The 22,499-nt window shown below is 53.0% G+C and overlaps 1 protein-coding gene across 2 annotated transcripts in view; it reads right to left on the reverse strand.

The window, feature by feature from the left end:
* Positions 1–21,013, reverse strand: part of EBF4 (EBF family member 4) — a 58,840-nt gene extending 37,827 nt beyond the window's left edge. The window contains exons 1-7 of one of the 2 annotated variants that reach the window (XM_045981871.1): positions 20,705–21,013; positions 20,070–20,191; positions 9,752–9,908; positions 9,466–9,529; positions 9,306–9,361; positions 7,656–7,729; positions 6,617–6,685 (exon numbers count right to left, since the gene is read on the reverse strand). In XM_045981871.1, the coding sequence (XP_045837827.1) occupies positions 6,617–6,685; positions 7,656–7,729; positions 9,306–9,361; positions 9,466–9,529; positions 9,752–9,908; positions 20,070–20,191; positions 20,705–21,013 (851 nt within the window). Of the gene's footprint in view, positions 1–6,616; positions 6,686–7,655; positions 7,730–9,305; positions 9,362–9,465; positions 9,530–9,751; positions 9,909–20,069; positions 20,207–20,704 lie in introns of those variants that run through there. The other variant, XM_045981872.1, reaches the window with a different exon arrangement.
* Positions 21,014–22,499: the final 1,486 nt, after the last annotated feature.

Here is a 22,499-nt window from a genome sequence, read left to right on the forward strand (position 1 = left end):
TCCAGGAGAATAGATATTTTGTCTGCTTTATTTTCTCTAGAATTCTTAGAGTCTTGTACATAGTAGATGCTCAATAAATATTTATTTAATGAGTGAATTAAATGAAAAAAAGTTAAGTGTATGTGTCCTTTATTGAGAAAATTATAAACTTTACTGAAAGCATTAGAGAAAATATACATAAGTAGAGAAGTAAACCATATTCATGGATAGGAAGACTCAGTAGTATAAAGATGGGAATTCTCTTCCAAAGTAATGTATAAGTTAACTGTAATGTTAATCAAAGCCCCAAAAAAGATGTGTGTGTGCGTGTGTGTGTGTGTGTAATTTTATAAGTGCACTCTAAAACTTATATGGAAACATAAAAGGTCAAAAAATGCAATACTCTCCTCAAGAACAAGAGAGGATAGGAGACTTGCCCCATATACTTGTTTATATCATTATTATAAAGCTATTGGGCTCCTGGGTGGCTCAGTGGGTTAAAGCCTCCCCCTTTGGCTCGGGTCATGATCCCAGGGTCCTGGGAATGAGCCCCACGTTGGACTTTCTGCTCAGCTGGGGGCCTGCTTCCTCCTTTCTCTCTACCTACCTCTCTGCCTACTTGTGATCTCTGTCTGTCAAATAAATAGATGAAATCTTTGGGAAAAAAAAGCTATAGTGATTATAACAAGGTGATATGGCACAGGGATTATCAAATAAATCAAAGGAACATAAGAAATAGTCTAGAACCAGACCCACAAGTAGAAGGAAACCTGATTTAGAATAAAGATAGTACTGCAGTTCAGTAGGAATGGGTGAGCTACTTGATAAATGATACTACAATAATTAGTGATTCATGAGTAAAAATAATTACATTGATTCCTTAATTTGTACCATGCCCCAAAATTCGTTCCACATGGATTATAAACCTAAATGTAAAATGAAAAACTGTAAAACCTTTAGAAGAAAATATGAAAGAATATGTTAATGACTTGGAATAGCGTTAAGATTTCTTAAATAAAGCACAGAGCAAAAACCATGAGGAAAATATTGGTAAGTTCAACTACACTGTGATACTTGAAATATACTTTCCTGACAAAGGATCAGTACCTAGGATTTATGAAGAACCATTTAAATCAGTATAAATCCTCCAAACAATTCAAAAAGAAAAATGGGCAAAAGACTAGCATGTACTTAGGGACACCTGGGTGGCTCAGTGGGTTAAAGCCTCTGTCTTCGGCTCAGGTCATGATCCCAGGGTCCTGAGATCAAGTCCCACATTGGGCTCTCTGCTCAGCAGGGAGCCTGCTTCCTCCTTTCTCTCTCTGCCTGCCTCTCTGCCTACCTGTGATCTCTGTCAAATAAATAAATAAAATCTTAAAAAAAAAAGACTAGCATATACTTAGGAGAAGTAAGGCAAATACTAATAAACAAACAAAAAAAGATGCTCAACCTTCATTAATAATCAAGAAAATGCAAATTAAGGTGCCCAAAAAATTCCCTGTGTGGCCACTAGACTGTCAAACATTGAGAAGTTCGACATTAGGAAGGGTTAGTGAGGAGGTGGAGCCATAGGAACTCAGTCACTCTAGATGGGAGCATTGCTCAGGACAACCATCTTGGAAACGGTTTGACACTGACTCCTAACGTTAATCATGGGCACACCCTATCATAACCTGGCAGTTCCAGTGTTAGGTTTACATCCTAAAAACACACTTGTACCTGTTTAAATCACAAGAGACAGACAAGAATGTTCAGGGCAGTTTTGCTTATAATAGCAAAACCAAAGTACAACCAACTATAAATACAGCAACACAGAAAAATCTTAAAAATATAATGCTGAATTGAAAAAGAACATTTTAGAAGACTATTACAACATAATATCCTTTTTATAAAGTTAAAAACAAGCATGAGGGCCGCCTGGGTGGCTCAGTGGGTTAAAGCCTCTGCCTTGAGCTCAGGTCATGATCCCAGGGTCCTGGGATGGAGCCCCACATCGGGCTCTCTGCTCAGCAGGGAGCCTGCTTCCTCCTCTCTCTCTGCCTGCCTCTCTGCCTACTTGAAATCTCTGTCTGTCAAAAAAAAAAAAATCTTAAAAAAAAAAAAACAAGCATGACTGGACATAGTGTTTATAATATGTCATAAATTATTTTTTAGAGTTGTGTGTGAATACAGAGCTCAATTTACTTATTACCTTTAGGAGAGGGGTAGGCAGTGGTATGAGATGGTGAAGGAATATAGAGGGGGCTTCAGTAATATTTTTAATGTTCTAATTTTAAGTTTGTTGGTCAGTTCACAGGTGTACAATAATTATTAATGCTACTCAATTTCCATTTTGTTGTATTTTTCTTTTGTATGTGTGATATGAGACAAAACAACTTACATATTTTTTTCAAATGGACTAAATATTTAAGTGTAAACAATGAAACCATAAAAGGACCAGAAGAAACTACAGGATAAATTTCTAAAAATAATTTTGGTGTGAGAGAGGCCTTTCTAAATATGACAAAAATCGAGAGTACTTAAAAGATTGAGAGGTTGGGCAAGTTTCACTCTAAGAAAGTTACACGATAACAATCAACTAGAAAAAAAATCTTTGCAACTCACGTAAAGGGCTAATTTCCTTAATACATACTTCTACAAATCAGTAACAAAAGCCAGTCCTTCATAGAAAAAGAAGCAAAGGACATGACAAAAGAGTTCCAAGAAAAGGAAAAACAAATAGAATTTAGGTACCTAAAAGCATGCTCCACCTCACAGTAAGAGAAATGAAATTCACCAGGATACCACAGTTCACTTCGATGATGGAAAAAGACAAAGAAGTATGGCGACCACTGCTTGTTGCAGTCATTTCTCAACCCCAAGGTCACTTGCCTTCACTCTGAAGATTTTCCTGCTGGATCACTATATATACTCTTGAACAATGATCCTGTCATAATTCGTGGTGATTCAGTACGAACATAGAGAATTCTTCCAAAACATTGTCCTCGCATTCCACAAGCATCTTTCCTCTAATGACTTCGTGTCTGCCTTCCTTGGCTACATCTTACTGATGCAATCTCCCCAAATAAGTCTACCTACAGACAACCCATGGTCTAACTATCCATCTTCTAACCTCCAGCTCAACCCTCTTCTGGTACCTCAACTTCATAACTGTTTGGCCCCATCAGAACCTACATTCCATTCATCCGGCCTTTTCTTCAATATCCCATATCATTCTCCCTATCCCCTAAATTTCTTGTTCCGTTTTCGCAAACACCATTTGCACATGCTTTTTACTCTCCTGTCCTCTCATGTCTCCTTGTACTCACCTGGCAAACCCTGAACTCTGCATACACACAGCCACTCACCTGTACTCTCCCACTGCTCAGCATGGCTGGAGAAATTTCTCAAATTCATGACCCCAAACCTCAGGCAGGCCCTTAGTGCTGTTTCACAATCACACAACATTTCCATGGTCCACTCAATCTCCTGGACACCTGTTTTTGGCCCTAGTGTCTCCTTCCCCTCTCCATGCTCAACTGTTGACCTGGCTTCCCATTTCACTGAGAAAACAAAGCAATCAGGAAATGGCATCTGCGAGCTCCCACATTGGGTGTCCTAATTTGCCCCCTTCTGGGCCCAGGCTCCCTGAATTCCTTGCTCTGTCTGTGGGTAGCTGTCTACACTCCCAGCTAAACCAGTCCTCCACCGGTGCACTGGATCCCATGCCCTTTGCTGGCTGCGGGACATGGCTCCAGCAGTTTTCCTCTCCTGCATCATCATTCCCCTCTTTCCCACTGGTTTTTCTCATCAGCATATGAAGAAGCTGTATTTTTTTTTTTCTTTTCTGGGCCTTATACTGTGCTCTTGTCCCCATCTTATTTCTCTGGTCCCTTTAGAGCAAAACTCCCAGAGCTCCTCTGTTCATTGCCTCCAGTCTCTCTTCTGTTCTCAGACAGCCTCCTACCAGACTTCTGCCCCTCCACTCTACCAAAATAGCTATTGTTGAGGTCACCATTGTCCCCCTCATTGCTAAATGTAATGGTCAAATTAGTCTTTTTATCATCTTCATGAGAACCATTTGTTGAAGTTGACTGTTTCCTCCTTGTTGGAATAGTTTCTTACCTGGACTTCTAGAACACTCCAATCCTCTGATTCCCCTTTTGCCTCCCTGGCCACTCCTTCTCGTTCTCCTTCACTGGCTCCACATCTCCACAGGCCTCTAAACACTGAACAGCCCAGGATTCAGTTCTTGGACCTCATCTGTTTTCATTCAGCATTCATTCCCTTATGATTTCATTCATTCAGATTTAGATCTGCAGCCTGAACCTTTCCCTGGAGATCTGTACTTATGTTTACACCTGCTTTTAATCCCAAGCACCCTGGATGTTTGCTAAGCATCTCAACACCAAACTCCTGATCTTCCTTGCTCCCAAACCTGCTTGTTCTGAAATCTCTTTCTCCTCAGTAAATAGGAACTTTGTCCTTCTAGGTTGATCAGGTTGGACATCTGGGATATCTCTGATTCCCCTCCTTCTCTGTCACTTTGTCTCTCTTTCTATAACAAATCTTGTTAGTTCTGTCCACAAAATATATCCAATCACCTCCTGCCATGACCTCCTAACACCCCCTCTTTAACAGCCTCTACTTTCTCTCACTTGAATAACTGTGCTGGCTTCCTAACTCACCTCTGTGTTTCCATCCTTGCCTCCTACACGTCATCAGCAACACACAAGCTAGAGTGATCTTACTAAAATATAAATCAGGTCATCTCATTCTTCTCAAACACCCCCCTGCCACCCCTGGCTTCCATGCCACTCAGAATAAAAGCCAAACTCCCTATAATGGTCTATATGCAACTTACACGGCCTTGTCTGCATGTCTTGCCTTCTTCTGACCCTTCTATTGGTTTCCTGACACCATCTCCTCCTACAATCCCCCTCACACCAGTCACCTGAGCTTTCTTACTGTTCCTTAAACACATCAGGTCCACTCCAGCCAAGAATATTCTTCCCCTGGGTTCAAACATGGCTCACTCCCTTCCTTCCTTCAGGTCTTGGCTCAAATGTCATCTTTTAGGGAGGTTCTCCGTAAACATTCTAAAATTGCACCCTCCCCCTTCCTGTGCACTTCAGATCCTTCCTGATGCTTGCCTTTTCTCCTTAGCTGTTACCACCATCTAACAGAATCTATGTTTCATTCATTCCGTTCATGTCCATCTCCCCTACTAGATTGTTAAGCCCATAAACACAAGCCTTTTGTCTTGGTTTTGGTCACTGTTTAATCTACAGAATATAGAAGAAACCCTGGCATGGGGTGAATATTAAAAAAAAAAATTGTTGAAAGAGTAACAACATATCTAATTGCCCAGAGTGTGAACAACAGGCATTCTCAAAACTGCTGGTACCAATACCAACTGGTGTAATCTCGGCAGAGGGCAAACTGACAGTAACTATTAAAATTACAAACGCACATCTCCTCTGACCCAGCAATTCTGCTGCTATAATATCCTTCTTATGAACGCACCTATGTGCAAAGTGACACAGGGACTTAAGTCACTGCAGTATATTTGGTCTCCAAAAAGGAACAAAAACAGGCAAAGCATCCAGCAATGGCAGACGATTGAAAGAAATTATAGTTCACCCATACCGTGGAATATTTTGCAGTAGCAAAAAAGAGGAAAGAGACTTCCTGTGTCCTGATATAACCACCCAGATAGGCATGTTTCTTAGAGAAAAGGAAAGGTGCTGAAAGGTACATTTTGGATGCCAGCATTTTTAGAAACATAAAAGGAAAGGTATGAAAAGAATATGTATCTGTATTTTCTTGTCTATGGGCAGACAATGTCAAGAAAGATGGCCAAGAAACTGCTAACAAAGGCTGCTTATCTGGAGGGCAATGGATGGATGAGATGCCGAGGTGGCAGCCTTTTTGCTTTAAACTCTTTTAAACGAATTTTTGCTCCTGTGAATGTGCTGTCTATTAGAAGGAGAATAAGGCAGGGTTTATGTTCCGATATGGCGTGATCTCTAAGATATATTGTTACAAATTTTTAAAAACATAACAGTACAAAAGTCCCTGGTACATAAGGGTGGGGTCCTCTTTTGTACCTTTTGAATTTTGTACCTTACCTATGCATTTGCTCTTCAAAAAGAAAAAATAATTCTAAAGAAGTCATGGTGGGAGAATGCATTTTACACCCATCACCTTGACAGTCCTGTGACTGAAATGTGCCAAGTATGTCCCCACTTTTCAATGGAAGGAAACGGAAGTGCAGAGAAGTCAAGTCAAGCACCGAGAGGTGGAGGTGGACCCAGGACTAGAGCCCGGCTTCCCCTGCCTTTCCCATGCCAGCCTGTCTGTCCTCCCAGCGGTCCTCCCAGCCGCTCTCTGGGGTCTGGTTCATCTCTTTCCCTCCCCGCCCCCACCCCAGGCCCTGGCCCTCGGGCTTTCTTCCCCAGGGAGCAGAACTCCTAAGCCCAGCCCCAGGAAGTCTACCACCAGCGGCTTCCTGTAGAGGCCAGGGTGGCAGCTTCCTGGTGTCTGGAAGTTTCTCTCTGCTTACAGCCACCAATGGGGGGCGGTGCGTGTGCCCCCGTGCTCTGCGGCTGAAACCAGCCGGCCCTGGTCTCCCGGGGGCCTCCTTCCCAGCACCTACCTGTCAATAATGACCGGGTCAGAAGGCGTCTCATTCCGGTTGCCACAGCTCTTCCGGTCACAGCACCGGCTGGAGGAAGAGAAGTGAGAAGGTGTGTCTATGTGCGCATGCGTGTGCGCAAGCGTGCACACGTGCTTCTGGTTGGAGGTGCTGCGTCCTGTCTCTGAGTATAGAATCCCTGTCCCGGGGCCTCATTTCCAGGAGCCTGGGGAGAAGGGTCCTTCGCCAGGACCTGGAGAGCCAGGTTGGCCAGGAGACCCTTGTCCCAAAGGCATGCTACTCCTGGCGGATTCAGTAAAGGCAGGCTGCAGGCCACCTCCAGGGTCTCTCTCACATAGCAAAGGCTCGGATTGTAAGCATGCAGCTCAGGAATTACCAGAAATTGAACCACCCATATAACTAGCATCCAGTCCAAGAAAGACCGCACAATCAGTGCCACAGAAGCCTCCCCACGCCCCTTCCTTGTCACTACTCTTCCCAAGGGCAGCCAGGGTCCCAACCAGATTTTTGAACACTGTTCTCTTTTCCATTCAGGAGGAACTGCTTTTCAGGACCCTGTGTGAGGGGCATCTCCTGGGGAGACCTTACCTAGAAATGCCAAGCTCTGGGGGTAATGGGGAAGGGGAGCCAAGAGCTGTGTCCGCCCCACCCCCACCTCCCCTAGGGAGCACCCTGAGGCTCACCCAGGAGGCAGCAAAGTTTCCTCTCTCTAGCTTCTAAGCTAATCCGGGAGGCCCAGCCCTGCCCCCCCTCCTCAGCAAGGCTCCCCTGAGCTTTATTAGTTAAGCTTTCCAGTGGTGGCAGGAGGCCTGTCTTACAAAAACACTTGGAGAAGCCACATAAACAGGCCAGGCTAATGGGGCCTCAAGGATCCTGTCTTCAGCCAGCACTGTGCTCAAGGGCCTCCCTCCTCCCGCATCGCCTCCCCCCACCTGGCTTCCCTGGGGAGCTTCAAGGAGCCGGGCTGTGTCGGCAGTGGTCGGGGCAGGGCCCAGTGGGGACCCAGAGACAAAGGTGCAAGTGTCCTAAACCTTCTCACCTGCACATGATCTCATGGGTGAGCAGCACACGGCACATTTCAGGGTTCTTGTCCTGCCCCTCATAGATGATTGCCTGGGGGAGAGGAAGAATGTACAGACTCAAGAGGAAGGTTGTTCTCAAGTCCAAGTGCAGGGGAGAGTTGGACCCTGCTCCCAGGGAAGATCCTGCCCTCCAACTTGCTCTGGGGCGCCCAAGAAGGCAGAGCAGGAGCTGGGATTGGACTCCCCAAATCAGGAACCCTAATGGGGGCTGCAGTGGGCAAGGGTGGCATGAGGTGGGTCTATAGATTCTGTGTGTCCACAGGCAGTTTTTCCAGAGCCAGCTCTGTTTGGGGCTGGGGAGGTCCCCAGACCACAAGGTCGGGCTGTTGGTGGGGTAGACACACTCCTATCTCCACTGTTCCCATGGCCCTAGGTGATCTCTGCCTCCTGCTCGCAAGCACTGTTCCTCTGGGCTCTCCCCACCCGTCTTGCTCCCCATCCCTGGCCAGTGTGTCTCCCTTGTGCTATTGGATCAGCCTCCCCACCAGCCACCCCCTCCCCGCCTCTACTCTGCCCTGCAACAAGGAGGGAGCTCCCTAAACTGTAGCTCCAGCTGCCCATTTTATGTCCCCCTGTGCCTCCAGGCCATCCCCATTGGTGGAGTCCCTCTCTCTCTCCAGACCTCTTCCCACCCGTTCCACACTTATCCCCACACAGTCCCACTGGCCGCTGCCTCGTCTGCCTCCCAGACCACAGTGGCTACAGGCTTTCTAGAAAGAAACCATTTCTTCCCCTGCCCTGAGATTGGGTGGAGGCTGCCAGATGACTGTTGGAAAGCCCGTCTCCACCTTGCATTCCGGGCCACTAATGGGCCCATTTGTGACCCAGCCCTGCTCCTTACCAGCACACACAACTTCTCTGAAAAGCCCTGACACTTGGGGCCCTGTTTTGGGCAGGATCCATCAGGATTTACTCAGGTTTCAATTTCCCCAAGCTCCTTATGCTGGCCTCTCTCGACCAGCAAGCACTAAAGGTCTGCAGTAGAAATTCTGGGGCCCCACCCAGTCCCCCTTTAGTGGACCAGGGCCCATCCCCCAGCTGTGGTTAGTGAAGGCTGGTGAGGGCTTTCTCTTGAGAATTGCTCTCAGCAGATAGGAGTTGCCTAGCTTGGAAACGTCTGGAAGGTTACTCTCCCCATGGGAGTGGCTCCCAGACAACCACTGACTGATACAGGGTACAGAACCCTGGCCTCCTTGCCTCAAGGGGGCGTGACTCTGTTGCCATTCCTTCTCTAGAGCTCCCTGGGGATCAGGCTGAGACTAGACTCCAGCTGGAACCATATCCTTGCTGAGCCCCGCTCAGCCTTTTCTGTCCTGCTTCCCTCCCTTGCCTTCTCCTGAAAGGTTCACCCCTGCTTCTCAATAAAGCACACACACCTGCTTGCCCTTCTAGTTTGGCCTTCTAGGGGAGATCACCTAAGACAGGCCTTTGTACAAACATTGTCTTTTTCTAGATTGGAGGGCGAGGCCACACATCCTCCTGCCACAGAAGCTGGACCAGTGGGGATGAGGAGCAAGGGGGAGGCGGGGCCAGGGGTGAGGGTGCTCACTCAGATGGGGTCCAAGACGGGGGCAAGATGGGCCTGAACATCCCCTGGACGGGCTCACCTGCTTGGACATGGAGTCAATGAGGCGCACATAGAGATCCTGCTCCGTCCGAAGTCCTAAGGGTGGGGAGGTGGAGAGGGCTTGCTGTGGCCTCTAGTGATTGAACCACACTCAACACCCTCCCCACCAGGAGCCACAGGAAGGAGTAAGCCTTACTCACCATTGTTATACACCAGCCGGAGGCGATAGTGGATCCCATTGTTGGTCTTCTCAGCCCCAGGTTCCTGCAGAGCCAAGATGGGGATGCTCAGCGTTCCCTTGGCTCCTCCCGTCTCCCCTCAGCACCCCCTGCCTAATCCCACCCTTCCTCCCTCCCTTCCATCCATCCCACCCCCCCCTTCACCCCTCCACCACGGTCCATCCGCCTACCCTATGGGAGGGGGTTCCCTGAACCCACCCCCCTTCCTCCCCCCTGCTCTGGTGCCGTGAGCCCACGAGCCTCTCACTCGGTCCTTTTCCACGAAATCGATGAAGGCCGTGCGCTCCACCTCCACAGGCTGCCCCTGCCGGTCATACATGGCCAGCACGAAGTGGAAGAAGTTGGATTTCCTGAGGTTGGAGGGTGGCTGCTTCTCAAAATGTGCGCGCGCCAGGCCCACGCCGCTGTGAGGAGGAAAGGGCTGCCAAACCACCGGACACACTCGGGGGGTTGGGGGATGGGGAGAAAGACCCCAGCACCTCCACCAGGTTTTGGGGGAGGCTGATCAGGGTGCTGTCCTGCTGCGGCAAGAGTCTAGACCAGAAATCAGGTGGGCTGGGGCCCTTCCATCCCTGCCCGGGATATCAGTTCCAGACATGGCTCCCCGGACTGATGTCACCCTTGCCTGCTCCCTTGGGAACAAGGGGTAGAGCGGGCAGCAGTGGAGGCACCCCTGCCAGGCCCCCTCCCAGGCTTTTCCCTGGGCCCCACATTTTGAAAGGCTGATCTATCTCTAAAACCAAAGGTATGGACCGCCCATCTAACTGATCAGAGGCTCCTGTGACTGCGCTTTAGAGCATCAGGGGGCAGCTAGGAGGTTCTGGACCAAATGTCCCACATGGTACCCCAGCCCACAACTGTGTTCATGAGCCTGTGGCATCATTTGAGAGATGATGGTGATGTCCTCAGACTCTCAGAGACATTAAACTGGCTCAGGGCCATTGCTCTGCCCAGCCCGGACCCTGGGCTATGTTTGAAGGCAGAGGGTGCACCCCTCAGGAGTACAGGGACCAGCCTTCACAGGGTGGGAAAGATACACGCTGGCTTCCTTGGGCAGGAGGACCCTTTGGTCTAGCCTCGTCAAGAGCTGTCTCCTGGCTCATCAGAAATGACTCCTAGAAGGGGTGCCCTGCTGACTCAGACAGTGGAGCATGGGACTCTTGATCTCAGGGTTGTGGGTTTGAGCCCCATGTTGGGTGTATAGATTACCTAAAAATAAAATCTTTGGGAAAAAAAAAAGAAAGACAAATAAATGATTCCTACAAGCCAGGGCCAGGCAAGAGCAAGAGGAGAAAAACAAAGGCCCCATTCCCCAAATATCTCCTCAGCCCCAGCGATATACCAAGTCCCGGACCCATGGCACTGAGTGGGGCTAGAATTAAATGCCTGGAAGGGAGGGAAGACAGATACAGAAGGCTATGACACAAGACAAACAAACAAACACCAAACCAAACAACTCTAGAAGCAAAGGAAGAAAAAAGTGAATTCTTTCTGTGAGAAATGAGGTTCAGAAGCCTTTGTGGAGATGGTAGCTTTCCCCCTGGTTCTTTTTTTCTTTTTTTAAAAGATTTATTTATTTATTTATTTGACAGAGATTACAAGTAGGCAGAGAGGCAGGCAGAGAGAGAGAGGAGGAAGCAGGCTCCCTGCTGAGCAGAGAGCCCGATGTGGGGCTCGATGTGGGGCTCGATATGGGGCTTGATCCCAGAACCCTGGGATCATGACCTGAGCTGAAGGCAGAGGCTTTAACCCACTGAGCCACCCAGGCGCCCCTCCCCCTGGTTCTTGAGGAATGAATGGGAGCTCAACAGTTGCAACAGGGAAAGGGGCAGAACAAAGAGCATGAGGAATGGCTGTACATGTGAAGGTTGGTGTGGCTGGACCACGGATTCTTGAAAGTTAAGTGAAGAGAAGAAAAAGTTGCATTGGAAGTACCAAGTCTGGAGAGACACAAAAACCAGGCCCTGAGTTTAGACTGTCTCCTCTGGGCCAAGGTCTTGAAAAGACGGTTCCTCAGGTTTCTCGTGGCTTTGGACCCTCCCTCTACAAAAGGCAACTATGGCCACCGTTGCTGGGAAATGAGGCTTCACAGCATGTGCAAATGTGTGTCGGGGGCCCTGGGACACCCTCCAATAGTAGACCCTCCATGACTTGGCTCAGGTTGGTGTTCCTCATGTGTGGTAGCCAAGATGGCCCCCATGAGCCCCACTTCCTGGTATTTCTGTTGTGTAGTCCCTGCCCAGACTGTATCAGGGTTGGTTTGTGCAGCCAGTAGAATGTGATGGCAGATGATTCCAAGGTTAGGTCATAAAAGACATGGGGCTTCTGCCTTGTTCTATTGGATCAGTGCCTGGGGGCAAAGCTGGCTGCCATGTTGTGAGGACACTCGAGCAGCCCTGTGGAGGGTCTATGTGGAGAAGAACCAAGCTCTCCTGCCCACAGCCAACACTTAGCTTGCCAGCTGTATGAATGAGCCACCTTGGAAGAAGAGCAGCCCCAGCGATGACTTCAGATGACTGCAGCCTCAGGAGAAGCCCGAGCTGCTGCCTCACTTCTGACTCTGAGAAACTATGTGAGGCAATGGGCATTTGTTGTTTGACACTGCTGAGTTTTGAGCTTTTTTTTTCTTTTTTTTTTGCACCATTTTTGCTGAGGGATAAATCTTGCGCAATACAATGAAAGGCCACCAGAAGTTTCTGAGGCCCGGCAGGGCTTAGAAGATGCTACCCATGGGGAGGGTGCAGTGGGGTGGGAAAGCGAGGAGCCCCTGCAGGGATGCAGAGGAGAGCATGAGGATGGCAGGGCCGCCTTGAACCATTCAGACCAGAGTCCCATCAGGGTCACGCCATTGTGGAAACATCTGCTATATGCATCACTCCTTAATGCTGTTCTTATAATTTTAAATCTACTTACTCTTACTCTGCTTCATGCAAAAACCATAATGACTGGGCTATCCTGGCTTGAGAGGCTTGTGTTTTTACTCGTATATCTTACAGTAAATACGTAAACATTCAAAGAACAATTGTTCCACCTCCTTAAGCCTGCTTGGGAGCCTTGCTGGTCCTGGTGAAATGCTGATTTCAGGACTGGATGATGGGTCTTGCTGGTCTCTGATCAAGAGGAGTTGGAGGGGACAACGGTCACCTTCTCTCTTCCCCACCAAAGGTTCTTTCTACAGGTGCCCCTTTCTCCCTCCAGCTTCCCACCTCCTCAACCCTCTCCTCCCCTCCCCCTTAGGCCAAGAAGTCCAAGCCTTGACCCTCCAGCTTCCCATTTGCCAAGAGGCAGGGAAGCCTGAAGAGCTTTGATCACAGCAGGTCCCTGATTACTGCTGATGAATATGCTAATGAGGAAGCAATCCTGACTCCTCCTTCTGGCCCCAGGACCAGTTTGGGGGGAGGGGGAAGAGAAGCTCCATCGGTCAGGTTCCAGGACCACCTGAGGGGAGAAAAGGCGGAAGGGGGTGGGTTCATGGAGCCCTCCCAGATCTCTCACTCTGCCCTTTATTCCGTCAGCTAGACCAGGAGAGGTGCCTGGAAGGCTCTCAGATGGCAGGGCTGGAGGATACAGAGAAAGGGGCCTTCACAGGGGAGGGGTCGATGCGGAGCAACAACCCAATCCCCTACACGGCTCTATACACCCTTCCTTCACAGACACCCCTGGACTTCCAGGCCAAGAGTAAATTAGTGAAGCTGGCAGGAATTCCCTCTCTCATCCATCCCTCTTGGCAAATATCAGTCGTCCTGGGTCCTGGCTGCCTGCCAGCTCCTGCCAGGCTTCTAAGGACCAGACCTGGGGAGTCTGGCCCAGGTCCCAAGCTGAACTCCCTCCACAGGGCTGCCCTCCATACAAGAGGGGATTCCTGGGGGGAGAGGTCAGGAAACCCAGAGAGAGGAGAGGGCAGGTACCGCTGCCTGCTGCCTGGGGCCTGTGGACCAGTGTCCAGTGCTACTGGCTGGGGGGTGGGGAGGGAACTGCAGACTGCATTGCCTCGCGTGCCTGGCCGGAGTCGGGGTGGGGGGAGGCTCATTCCGCTTCTTCTAAGGCAGCCCGGCATTGGCATCATCCTGTCTTCCCCACCTTGCTGAGTGGGTCTGAGGCACCCTCATCCTCTGGGGCTCACACCCATCCAGGCAAAACAGGACAGGTGGCTAGCTTCCAGCTTCCAGACAGGGTTACCATCAAGATCAAGGACAGAACAATATGAGTATTACGCTCCAGCTTCCCCCCACCAAACCACAAGTCCAGGAGAGGACTGCAGAGTGGGCAAGACCCAGGGCACACCCAGGGCTGCTCCTCGTCTGTGACTGTCTCCAGTCTCCCTGTTTATACTCCTGCTGGACCAGTGAGAGAGGCTCAAGGTGAAACAGAAAAAAGTTTTGCTTTGGAAAGTCATTCTTGTATTTCCTGTGAACAAGAGACGGACAATGACAGAAGGATCAGGACCTCAGCAAGAACATGGGGGTAGCTCTGGACTATCCTTTCCTTGTCCTGGTTCTCCCGTGAGCCTCCACCCCCACGGTGCAGTAGAGGACCAATCTGCACGCCTAAATACAAGGACAAGGCCCAAAGGGAGAAGGTTGGGGAGGGGAGAGACTTCAGCTCCTCTCCCCCTTGGGAAGAGCTGATGCTTTTGTAATGAGAAAAAAAACCAGGATTAAAGAACAGAAAGAAAGAGAGAGCGAGAGATACACTCAGACAGCTCAGAAAATGGACACAGGGGACACCCAGAGGTCAGAGAGCCCCTGCTGGGTGCAGACTTGTGGGAGGCGGGAGGTGTGGCTGCTGTCTGCTCTCACGCTAGCTTAGAGACAGAGAGATGTGGATGAAGCCTGGTGTCTCTGATTCTGCGGTCTCCCACTGGGCTGTAGGGGGCAAGTGCAAGGATGTCTATGGATAAGAAACCCTTATCTAAAAGGAAAAAGGGAAGCAGGAGTAGAGTCCTGAAGTCTGGAGAGGCAAGGATTTAAATGCAAACAGTTTAAGTGGGAAGTGATTCCAGCAAACACTGGGCTGGGGAATGAGAAAGAGAAGGAGAGGCACTCGGTAAAAGGGTGCTCCGCCGGCAAGTCACAGCTGTGGGCCACGGCAGTTTCTCAGTCCTGCTGGGAGCTCTGGAAACAGTCTAGAACAGGGCAGGTGCTTTGGAGGAGGGAGCTGGGGTAGTTATCCACCAACTTCAGTTAGTCACTGGTGGAAGGCGGGGGTGGCGGGGGGAGGTCCTGGGCAGTCATTTCTCAGGTACACCTGGCCCTGTGTGAAAGTGGACAGAGCAGGCTCCAGCAGCCTAAGGAAGACTCAAGAACCAGGTGCTGGCAGCAGAAGCAGACCTTTCACCAAGGTGGCGGGGTACCAACCACCAGCCATCCAGAGACCTGCGGTGTGTTAGAAGCCAGTAAGACTACAGCCCAAGGGACTGACTGCAAATTGGCAGACAGGTATAAGAACGGCTTCACCAGGTACGTGAGTTGCTGGGGCCTATAATTCAGAGTTATCTCGTTCCCTCAGTGCACGAAGCACGCCACACAGACGCCTTTCTCAGATAAAGCCGGCTGAATGGCGAGAACCGCCACATTCATCACTTTTGTGAGGCTCCAAAAAGAATTACACATCCCTTGGCTTTCTTAAAAAGATCGTTTTCAACAAAATGCTCCAAACAGTTTCCTATCCACTCTGGAGTGTGCCAAGGGCGGGGCATTTGCTCTTGTACTAAAGAACCCAGACACAGGAGGGGAAAGCGATCGTTTTCATATTTCTACCGTGGCCCACTCACCTGTGTTCCCATCTTCTATTCTGGAATGGCCCGTGAGTTTAAAGGCGACAGTGGCAGGCGAGAGTTGGTGTGCAGCTACTTTATGGTTTGAGGACACGTGCTTTGTAGCAAGCATGGGTGTGCATGGGCTTCTGGAGTATGGTGCTGGGAATCCAGGTTAAAGTTGACAACAAGGACAAACCTGACCTTCCTGGCGGGGGCCATCAGGTGGCTTGTGTCTGGGGGATGTGGGTGGGGACAAGCTGGGGGCTGCAGGGTTGTCTGGCTGCTATTTGCAGGGTCCCAGTGGTCCCTGGAGATGCTCCTTCCCAGGGCGGGGTAGGACCCACCAGAGCAGCTGCTGGACCCTGCCACGGGGTTCTTGTATGGAGGGCACTGCGCCACTCAACTCTGTCCTCACGAGGTCACTTGGGGCTCCTTACATGCTTCACTATATGCTTATAAAAAATACAAATAATTTAAAACAAGCATCCCACGTCCCTCAGAGGACCTGTGGCCCAGGCTGGAGTTTTGCCTCCCCCCAAAGGCATCCCTGGACCTTCTCCCTTCCCATTAGCCCCCCACCAACCTAACTCTTGCCTGCCTTGATAGCCCAAGTTTCTGAGCAGCGCCTTGGCTTGGCCCTGGTCTGCCTGGGAATCTGGGATGCTGGGGAAATGGGGACAAACCCTAAGGTTGTCTGCAGTGGGGGGAGGCTCCCCCAAGAGGTAGAAGGAACAAAAAGCATATGTCTCCTGCATCTCATCCCTTGTCTCACCTTTCCCTAAAATCTCTGCTAATAATTGCAACCCTATCCCAGTCCCCTACATAGGTCTCTTTTATCTCTGTGTCCGCTATTCCTCCAAGTGTCCCACTGGCCCTCCTCCCTGCAGGCCTCCCCCGGGTCCCTGGGACTGCTGGGAGCCATCAAACTGGGCCTGGCCTTCCTGGCCCCAGCCAAGATCCATTGGCCTGACCCTGCCCAGCCCGACAGGCCCAGACCCTAGTTGTGCTACAGACCAGGAAGATAAAAGCAGCAGCCCACTGGGGCACACCCACCTTGACCGTGTGGGCAGAGGGAGGACCTGGAGGCTCTGAATCTGTGTCTGGAGGGGTCTGTGGGAGGCGAGGCCTTGGGCTGCTTCATATTCCCTACTTCCGCTGCTGGGTGGTGGGTAGGCTCACCTGCCACAGGAAGTTATCTCAGCCACCCAGGCCCCCCGCAGTGGGGTGGGGGAAGGGAAAGGATCTCACTAGCCAGCTCTCCCATGCTTCTTCTTGCCCTCCATTCCACCTAAAGCTTGCCCACTCTGCTTCTCTCTGCCCACCCCCTCGCCACCCACCCACACGCCTGCCTGCCAGGTCCCAGGCTGAGGAGCGGCTATTAATTATTAAAGCAAACAAAAGCATTTCCTAGCAGGGAGGCTAGCCTGCAGCTGCTTACAGGAAAGGCAGCCCAGCTGGCTTTCTCAGGGCCTGCCCGTGTGCTGGGACCTGCTGGAGGGGGAGGGCGGGCTTGGGTCCTGCAGGGGCTCCCTGGGCCGGGAATCCCATCAGGAGAGGAGAGTTGCTTCTGGGCTGAGCACCCCAGCAAGAGGAACACGGGCTGGGGCTGGCATGGGGTCCTTGTATAGAGCTCCCCACTGGGAAGATTCTGATCCTGCCAGCCCTGGAGGCGCCAGACTTCCCTTCCCTCCCCTCTAGCCTCCAGGGCAAGAGCATGGAGCCCCTCTCTTCCCCTACCCTTCTTTTGCTCAGAACTTCCCTTCCTGTTGGCAGAGCCTCCCTCACTGATCTTGGCAGGTTCTGGGCCTTCTCCTCCATCTCCACCTTCTGTAAAACTTGGCGTCATAAAGCTGGAAAGCCGTCGCCACCCAGTATCTGGTTCCTGGAGTCAGGTAGATGCTGGAGACCACCAACATAGGGAGGGGAGCCCAACAAAAAGGGATCTGGGAACTTTTTAACACGCACTCCTATTTCCTTTAGCAGATACTCGTTGCCCCCCTCTCTGCTGACTGCTCCAGCCTGTCCTGGTGCTGGGGACACAAGGACAAATAAACCCCCATCTTTGTCCTAAAGGAAGGCACGGGCTGGTGGGGCACTGCTGATTCTGGGCTGTGGCCAGGATCCTTAGGCAGCGCTGAGAACTGTTCCTGAGGTCCAGGTGGGAGGGCACACATACAGAAGGTGCTGGGGTGCAGTGGGTCCCCAAGGCTGTAAGACTATTCAGTGGGTAGGTGGGTGCTGGGCCAACAAGAGGCATTGTTAGATGCCAAGTATTGTGCCAACAGCTGGATGGGAGTTTGGGATTAGACAGTGGTAAGCCCTGAGTGCCGAATACTGGGAGGAAGCAGGGGTGACTGAAGTTTTCAATCAGAGAAGGACATGATCAGAGAAGACTTCTTCAAAAATATTGCTCTGGTCCCCCTGGGACATGGCAGATGGTTTTGGGGTTTTGGGGTTTTGGGTTTGGGTTTTGGGGTTTTGGGGGAGAGGTGAGAGCCTGGGGCTGGGGCAGTGGGATAGCAGCCTGCAGTGGTAAATGGGGATAGATTAACCTTCAAGCCAGGGAGGTGAAGGACAGGGGTGAGCCATTGTTAAAAGTTGACCTCAGACATGAAGATACATCTAGGAGCCTTGAACATCAGGGGGCTGTGGGGCAAGGCATCAAAGATGACTGTCAGATCCCAAGCAGGATTGGGGAAGAGTGCTCCTGGGCAAATTTCCCAAAGGTGACAGGGACAGAAATCAGGTAGAGGTTGAAGAGAGAGGTAGGGATGGGGAAAGGAATGTTTGTTGCTGCTGTTTCAGATGGAAAGACCTGAGCGGAGGAGGACCGGCTGGACTGACCAAGGATCAAGACACAAATAAATGGGAGAGACAATGGGCCACTTTGGGAAGAATGAGGAGAAAAGATTAGCCTGCTCTTCAGTGGAAGGAGGTGGTCCAGAGTCAACCAAAGGGGGCGGGGAGTGTGCTCCCAATCTGTTCTGAGGCAGAGAAGTCTCTTGACTTGCAAATAAGAAGCCCAGGCCTGAAGAAATGCCCCTCTTCCAACTGGGGAAACCTTCTGAGTCCCAGCGATGTGGTCCCCAGGACTCAGATGGGACATCTCAATGCCACTCAAGAACCCCCTCCCCCACGTGCAGACAACACAGCTGATGGTCAGATCCTCTGGGAAAGGGCCCCATCCCCACACTTCTGAACCCACAAAGGCTACAAGAGCACCACCTTCGTATCTGCTCCCCCCTCATCAAACCTGCTGGCTTGACACAGGGACAGAGGGTCGGGGCAGAGAGAAGCAGGAACCCTAAGCCTCAGGGGTCCCCCTGGAACTTTTCACCCACTCTTTCAAGGAGTTCTCACTACAGCTGGTGGTGGACAAAATGACGGAGCCCCCATTAAGGAACAGACCATCTCAAACTAAATACAAAAACAGAACCAACTGGCAGGATACGGAATTGTTTGCACAGCCCAGGAAAAAAACCACGTGAATGAGGAAAAGGATGGGAAGGAAATACACTAAAGTGTTGACAGTAGTTGTATCAGAAAGGTAGAATTTTGTTTCTTGCTTACCAATTTTTCTGGAATATACTTATATCATGAGTAAAACTATGTAAATTAATTCATAGCAAGCCCCTCTCCTCTTGAAGAGATGAGCTCCAGGGAGAGCCCCCCAGCACTCCCTGCTGACAGTCAGCAAAGGACAGGAGTGCAGAAACATAGGTTTGTCTGGCGCAGGAAACAAGGTGTGTGTCTGTTAAGGGCTGAGGTTGCACTTGGACTAGAAGCCGCCACTGAGGAACAGGCCCAGGGATGGGAATGTTGGGCCCATGTACCCAGGTGACCCTCCTGCAGAATCCCTTCAGGCTGCTGCTCCAGCAGCAGCTCAGACCCCGGGGAAGCCCAGTTCCCAGGTCCCCAGGGGTCTTCAGAGTCTGCAGCGCCTTAGTCCTAACCACCGAGAACTCTAGTAGGATATCTGACCCCCCCCCCCCCCCCCCCCGCCTCCAATGCCCGCGCCCCACGACCACTCACAAGTAGGGGCACAAAAAAGTCCATGGTCAGGTGCTGTGGGAGCAGGCCAACAAACCCTTTAAACTTCCTCTCCAACCCAGGAGTCCATTCCCTATCCAGGCCCCGTGCCCAGACTCCTGCAAAGGCGTTGGCATAGATGCTGGGCTCCCAGGGACCCTCTGCCTCCCATAGGGCCTGCCAGGAAACCACTTCGAGGAGAGGCGGGGCCTGAGCGCGGGGCCCCAGCCCCAATCATTGCAGCCAAGGTGACTGTCCAGCTCGCCTGTTCCCCACTCTTCAGCCCCCAGCCTCTTCTCTGGCTCCACACGCACCCCTCCTTCAACTCTGAGGGGCGTGGGAAAGCAGAAAGGGGGCTGGGTTTTGTGCCTTTCCTGGCGGAGAGCCTCGAATTGGACCCGGAGAGGCACTGGGACTGCTCACGAAGGAGGGGTTGCCTGTTACTTGACGGCCGGTGGCTGTGGGTCATGGCTCAGGGACTGCGGGCAGCGGGGACACCTTCTACTCTAGAGTCATGGACCGACGGTCCCCCTGACGGACAGTTAGAAACCAGAAATCAGAGCTGGGACAGCGGCAGAGGCGGCAGAAGCCCCGCCCCGGCCCGCCCCAGAGCCTCTGGAGGAAGCAGAGGCGCTCGGGGCAGGGTGGGCGGGAGAGCTTGCCGCGACTGTCCAGAGTTAGGGTTCCCCCACCCCTCGCCCCAGCAGCTCAGCAGGCTGAGCGAAGGCGGCGCGGAGTCGTCCAACCCGAGCGCGCCAGGTCGCGTCCGAGCGCTTACCTCTGCGCCGCGGTGCTGGCGTCCAGGATGCCCGCGCCCTGCATCCAGGAGCGCACCGAGCCCAAGCCGGCGGGCAGCAGCGGCTCCTCCTTCAGGTTCAGCCCGCCGCGGGGCAGAGTGTCCTGCGCGGGGAACATAAGGGTGCGCAGTCGGTGGGCGCCCCCGCCGCCGGGAATGCGGTCCCGCCGAGGCTGCCGGCGGCTCGGCTCAGCCAGACCCGACGGCAGCGGGCGCCTCCAGGAGCGCAGCGCAGCGCCGGGTCCCCGAGTCTCAGTGCGCGCTCGCCTCCCGGGCGCTCCCTCGGAGAAAGCGGGTCCGCGAGCGCCGGCGCTGTCCCCTCCCCTCCCGGGGCGCGGGGCGGGGAGATGGAGGGATTCCCCCGTGGCCTGAGCGCCAGCCGGCGGACTGTGAGCCGGGCGGGGAGGGCGGGAGCGGAGCCGGCACCCGGTCCGCGCGGAGGCGCCCCAGAGGCGCGCTCTGGCGGCTGCCCAGGGCCGCGGTCGTCGGAGGGGGGGCCCGAGCGCCCCGGGAGCTGCCTCCGGCGAGGCGGGGGCGCGGGGCTGCCCGCCCTTTCCCCCTCGCCCCCCCCCCCAACCTCCCGCCCGCCCGCGGCGCCGGCGCGGGGCGCTGATTACCATCCGGGAGGCGGAGGCTGCGGGCGCGGAGCTCCGCGGCGGCGGCGACAGCGGCGGCAGCGGCGGCAGGAGCAGCAGCAGCCGCGCGTCCCGGGGAAAGGCAGGGGCAGCGCCGGGCCAGCAGACGCCGCCGCCGCCGGAGCCCCGCGTGCCCCTGCGCCCCGGCCCTGCCGCAGCCCCGGGCGGCAGCACCTGGAGCAGCAGCAGCAGCAACCCGGCCGACTCCCCCCGGGGCCCGGTTCCCGCGCCGCCCCGCCGCGGCCGCCGCCGGCCGCCGCTCCCCGGGGCCTGGCCGCGGGCCCGGGCCATCCCGCCGCCGCCGCCGCCGCCGCCGCTCCCGGGGGAGCGGGAGTCGAAGGGAGGGAGCGCGGGCGGGAGGAGGGATGGCGGGAGCGGGCGGGCCCAGGGGACTGGGGGCCGGGGGAGGCGGGGGCGGGGCGGCGCGGCCGGCCGAGGGGCGGCCGGGGACGTGACATCATCGGGGGAGGAGCGGCGGGGCCCGGGCCGCCGCGGCTGGGCGGATCCTGGCGAGTCTGTCGCTGGGGCTGGGGGCTGCGGCCTGACCGAGGCCGCGGGGAGGAGCTGGAGGGACCCTCGGGCCCTGGGAGGCCCGGGCAGGGGGCAGCTAGGGCTGTGCGGCGAGGGAGCCGCGCCAAAGCCGAAGGAGCGCGCTACGCTGCGCTCAGAAACCTCCACCGCCTCCTGATCGCGGTGGGACAGAGCTTGGGCTTCTGGCCTCACCTCCCTCTACCAAGTACCCGCCGAATTCCCCACGCTGACACCCTGTGCCTGCACTTGCTGCTCATGTTGACGCCTCCAAGCTTTTACTCTTGATGTTTTTTGCTTGCCCTTACTGTCCTCCTTGCGTTTCCCCTGGCGAACCTGATCTCGCTTTAACCTCAGCCTAGGACTCAAAGCTCCCTCTCTCGTAGCCTGGGCCCCAGACGGCTGAGTGGCGTTCCTCGGGCCCCTTCCCCCGGTTGCCTAAACCCAAAGCATTTTCGTTTCCAGCCTGTGCCTTTCCGAAACCTCTTGATTTCTGATTGCAAGTTGGACACTTAGGGCTCAGAGTTAGGACTGGGAGCCAAACGCACCTCCTCTTTCTCCCAGCACCTTCCTTCGCAGATTTGCAGATTTCATTCCTTTTTTTTTTTTTTTTTTTTTTAAGTTTCTGGCACAGAAATCATCTCACCCTTGTTCCGAGGGCAGAGCCGTGTGTGCTGCTCACCTCACATTCTGGCTTGATGTGTCCAGGCCAAGCTTTGAAAAAGCCAGAATGAGTCCAGTACTTTCCTGCAGAACAGCACAGGGGTGGTCAGCCATGCCTGCCGCTTGCTCTCTCAGATAACCCTGGAATAACACTTTCCTGCCCCAGATGACTCCTATCCTTTGTTGGAGGGTCTCCAAGTGTGCAGTTGGTGGTCCACCCCACACTGACCTAGATGAGGAGCCCCAGGGGCACTGCCAGGCCTCCTATCATCCCAGAGGCTCCCCTACCATCTCTCCTGACTTCTTTCCTCTTTGCCATCCCTCCTTCTCCATGTCCCCCTTCCCATTACCTGCAGGGGCTTTGACTCCCACCCAAACTTCTCCAAGTGTCAGCTTTTACCCTGGGTGAGATTATCAAAGGTAGGTCTCTCCTTAAGGTGAATTCTTCTGCCAGGCTCTTTCTCCACCTCCTTATTTGACTCTAGATCTTTGCTCCTCCCAGTGGGGTCCTGGACCACCAGCAGTTAGAAATGCAGGGTCGGGGCGCCTGGATGGCTCAGTGGGTTAAGCCTCTGCCTTCAGCTCA

The sequence above is a fragment of the Meles meles genome, chromosome 16, assembly GCF_922984935.1.
Source record: "Meles meles chromosome 16, mMelMel3.1 paternal haplotype, whole genome shotgun sequence".
In the NCBI taxonomy this organism is placed as follows: Eukaryota; Metazoa; Chordata; class Mammalia; order Carnivora; family Mustelidae; genus Meles; species Meles meles.